The sequence below is a fragment of the Uloborus diversus genome, chromosome 2 (genome assembly GCF_026930045.1).
Source record: "Uloborus diversus isolate 005 chromosome 2, Udiv.v.3.1, whole genome shotgun sequence".
Lineage (NCBI taxonomy): Eukaryota > Metazoa > Arthropoda > Arachnida > Araneae > Uloboridae > Uloborus > Uloborus diversus.
Window position 1 is genome coordinate 41,805,180 of NC_072732.1, and position 4,052 is coordinate 41,809,231.

The 4,052-nt window shown below is 41.3% G+C and overlaps 1 protein-coding gene across 1 annotated transcript in view; it reads left to right on the top strand.

Annotated features, from left to right (window-relative positions):
* LOC129235239 (beta-1 adrenergic receptor-like) overlaps positions 1-4,052 on the top strand; it is a 49,001-nt gene extending 44,949 nt beyond the window's left edge. Inside the window, 1 exon segment of the mRNA XM_054868949.1 lies at positions 3,619-4,052. Within this exon segment, the coding sequence (XP_054724924.1) occupies positions 3,619-4,052 (434 nt within the window).

The window sequence follows — 4,052 nt, forward strand, 5'->3', positions numbered from 1 at the left end:
ATGAGTTTTTTGTAGGGAGGGGGGGATAATCCTCGATTACTGTATTTTTTTGCAACTTTGTTAGGGGGAGGGTAGTTGAATTCATCATTATTGTCTTCATAATTTTCATTATCCTCGTCGGATCTGGTCCTTTTTTCACTCGAGGTTTTGTATGGGATTGCTTTATCTCTGAGATCCTCATCTTCATTTGACTGGGATTGTTTAGCATACAATAGCTGGGTTAAGTGGGCAATTTGCTTTTGGTCACATGACCTAAGTTGGGTGGCAATTTGTTTGCTATATTTTCTGGAAGTCCTATTATTGTCGATTTCATCATCGAAGGCCGATACAAGAGATTGAAGTTTTTCGGCGATAGCCATTAATTCATTGCAATTTCTAGCCTTACTAATTTTGACTTCAAAAGCGGTCTTACTCCACTGATAATCCCTGATCAATAAGGTAAATTTGGATTCACTTACCCTATGATTCTTCAGATATTTCCTCCTTTCAGGAGCGAACTTGGCTTCGTCTTGTTTGTCTTTATCGGGAGATTTGTCATTTGTGAGATCCATTTCTGCTTCGTCTTCTGAGACATCATCAGGATGTTTGAAGAGGCTCATAATTGCAGATGAGGGGGGGCGATTAGTAATATAGCCTTAAAAAAGGCTCTTCTCGCCAGGGAAAAGCTAACTGCGCGCAGCTTAATCCGTCCGTCGACCCGATTAGACCGAGGCCTAACCGTCGAGGATCAAATTCAGCCCTGACAGAATAGCTCGGAAGGAGAGGGGCCAGCGAAGAACCGGTCCCGTCGTCAGAGAGAGAGTACACACGTCCGCTACGAACGGTGTCCAAGGAGGGAATGACGGTGTCCAAGACAAGACAAGACAAGACATTGAATTTTCACAGGCCTGGGTGAATACCCATTTACCTGAAATCGATTAGGGTCAGTGGAGTAGACAAAAATTGTGCGAAGCACTCAATGTATGAAACATAAGAAAGGGGGGGGGGAGATGGCAAGGAGGGGGGGGAAGGGGAAAGAGCGAAAAAAAAAAAAAAATAAAAAAGGACGTCGTCAGGGCCACACTTGTGAAAAAAAAAAAGAAAAATAAATGAATTGAAAAAAAATTGAAAATTTTGAAAAATTTAATTCAATTTTGGAAAACTTGAGAAAAGTTCATGGAAAAGGTTGACTGTTTTTTGTCAGTTTATGAGAAGATATTTTTCTATGTTTTTTGTCATTTTGTAAAATTATATAATTTTTTTTTTTTTTTTTTTTTTTTTTTTTTTTTTCCCTAGGGAAACATTAGAAGAATAAACAGCACCAAAAGCAAAAGGCCCACTTAAGGGGGAAAGAGATCATCATAATCAGCTTGTGGGTTTGGGAGAGGGTTGTTTTTTGTGCTTAAGGAGTCGTAATCAAGGAGCCTGCAGTGGGCGGGGTACCTGTGCTTAGGATTTCTAATTTCGTTGAAAATGGCTTGCTCTCTGATGAGCGGATTTGGGTGAGAGTGGAGACTTCCATAGAAATTTCTGGCCTCCCGGATGATTTGATGTGATATGGATTTAATATTGGCATCTCTGTGAATGTCCCTGCCTTTAATAAACCAGGGAGAATTGCTGATAGTTCTGAGGATATTGTTTTGAGTGGTTTGTAATTTTTTGACAATTTTCTTTGCAGTGAAACCCCAGATGAAGATGGCGTACATAAGGACTGGCCGTAAGACAGTTATGTACAGGAGTCTCTTACTAGTAAAGGGAAGGTGACTGTACTTGTTGAGAAGGGCCCTCATTTGGTGTTTTCTAAAATTAGTTTTATCAGTTTGGATTTTTTTATGCTTCGCAAAAGTGAGTTTTCTATCTAGAGTGATACCGAGATACTTGACATGGGAGGAATAAGTGATATTGTCTTCGTTAATTTTTATTTGTTTTGGGTGGTGGGCGTCGCCTTTGGAGAAAAAGATAGCTTGAGTTTTGCTGGTGTTAATTGTAAGCTTCCAGTTGTCATACCAGGTGGCAATAGTATTAATGTGGTCTTGTAAACGTTTGCGAGCAAAGTTTCTGGAGTAGTGCTTTGAGATTATGGAAAGGTCGTCTGCAAACAGTGAAAGAACAGTGAATTTGTGAAGAGGGAGGTCGGACATGTAAATGGAAAAGAGGGTGGGGCCTAAGACACTTCCCTGAGGGACTCCGGCAGTGATTTGCCTAGGGGTGGAGGAGGAGGAGCTTATTTTTACCTGGAATGTGCGTTGATGAAGGTAGTTGAAAATGATAAAAATGATGTAAATGGGGAAATTGTGCTGGATTAACTTGTAAATTACACCAAGATGCCAAACTTTATCGAAAGCCTTGCTGATGTCAAGGAAAACTCCTACGGAATACTGATCGTGATTAAAACCGTCAATAATGCAGTTAATATTACGGAGGAGCTGGTGAATACTGGAATGTTTTGGTCTATATCCGAATTGTTCAGGCTGAATGACGTTGTTTGAATCACAATACTTCATTATTCTATTTTTTAAGATTTTCTCGAAGATTTTTCCAAGAACGCTAAGAAGGCTTATGGGGCGATAGCTCTGAATATTAGTGAGAGGGGTTTCTTTTTTATGTATACAAACCACTACAGCATGTTTCCAGCTATTGGGAAAATAACAAATTTGGAGGCATCCATTAATAATCTTAGTGATGTTGGTTATGACTTTGAGGGGGGAATTTTTAAGCATTTGGGTGGAAATTTTGTCGCTACCAGGAGTTTTCTTATTCTTGAGGTTTTTGATTACGTCGTTAACTTCTTTAGGGGAGCAGAACTCAGTGACGGTAGGATTAGCATTATTGCATAGGAAGTTGTATACTGTGGAGCTGACTTCAGAGTCGAGGGGGGAAGAAAGGTTGCTGGAGAAGGTGGCCTCAAAGCTATCAGCAAAAGCATTAGCTTTATCCTCATCTGAGTTAATCGTGCCCTGGGGGGTGGTGAGAGAGGGGATGGGGGTTTTAGGATTTCTAAAGTTTCTAGCGAGTCTGTAAAGGGTACTATTGTCACTGGGGAGATTCGAGATAAACTCATTCCAGGAGCTAGTTTTGTGTTCTTTGATAAGATTTTTTATGATATCAGTGAGGTGGTTTAGCTCCGTTTTATACGGGGGATAAGCAGTCTCACGCCACAGCTTTTTAAGTTTGTTCTTGATTCTGATGATTCTTCTAATATGGGGGGGGAGCCTGAGTGGGGGGGAAGAAGTGGTGATGCGAACAGTGCTTTCGTCAAAGGCAGAATGGAAGGTTGAGGTTAGAACGTTTATTTCCTTATCAATTTCAGCAGTAGTTTTGGTGTTGGGGTTTCCGTTGACTTGGTCGTGGAGAAGAACGTAAAATTTGTTCCAATTGGTGGAATTAATGAAATACTTGTGTTTCGGGAGACCAGAGGTGAGAGAGAGGGTCAGAAAAACTGGATTGTGATCTGATGAAAGGAGATTTTCCGAAATGATAAGGTAGGGGAGCTTTAAGTTGGTGATAGCAATATCGAGGGTGGTGGGGGAGAAGTTGCCAAAATGAGTGGGGGTGCGGGGGGCAAGAATTTGGTAATCATTTTCAGTGGCATACTTGTAAATAATTTCACCTTTGGAATTTCCAACACCTATGTTCCAGAGTTTGTGCTTCGCATTCAAGTCACCGAAGAGGATGAAGTTTTCAGTGTTTTTGGTGATTTTGTCGAGATCAGCGATGGTGGGGGTTTTGAGGGGGGGAATATAAGCAGAGCAAATGTTGACCTTAGAGTTGTTTATGGAGATGGTGATAGTCGTGTTTTCAAAGCTGGGGGTGTCAATAGTATTGATGTTGTGATTAAGGCTATGACGAATAAAAATGAGGGTGCCTCCACCTTGGCCTATGAGGCGATCGTTGCGTTGGCAGACGTAATTTGGAATGGTGGCGCGAGTACCAGCCTTGAGATGGGTTTCCTGGACAAGAATAATGTCCGGTTCATAGTCGGCAGCGAAATCACGAAGCTCGCTAATTTTGGAAGATATGCCATTGGCATTCCAGGAAACCAAACGCAGGCTGTTACTCGCGGCCATTATTGA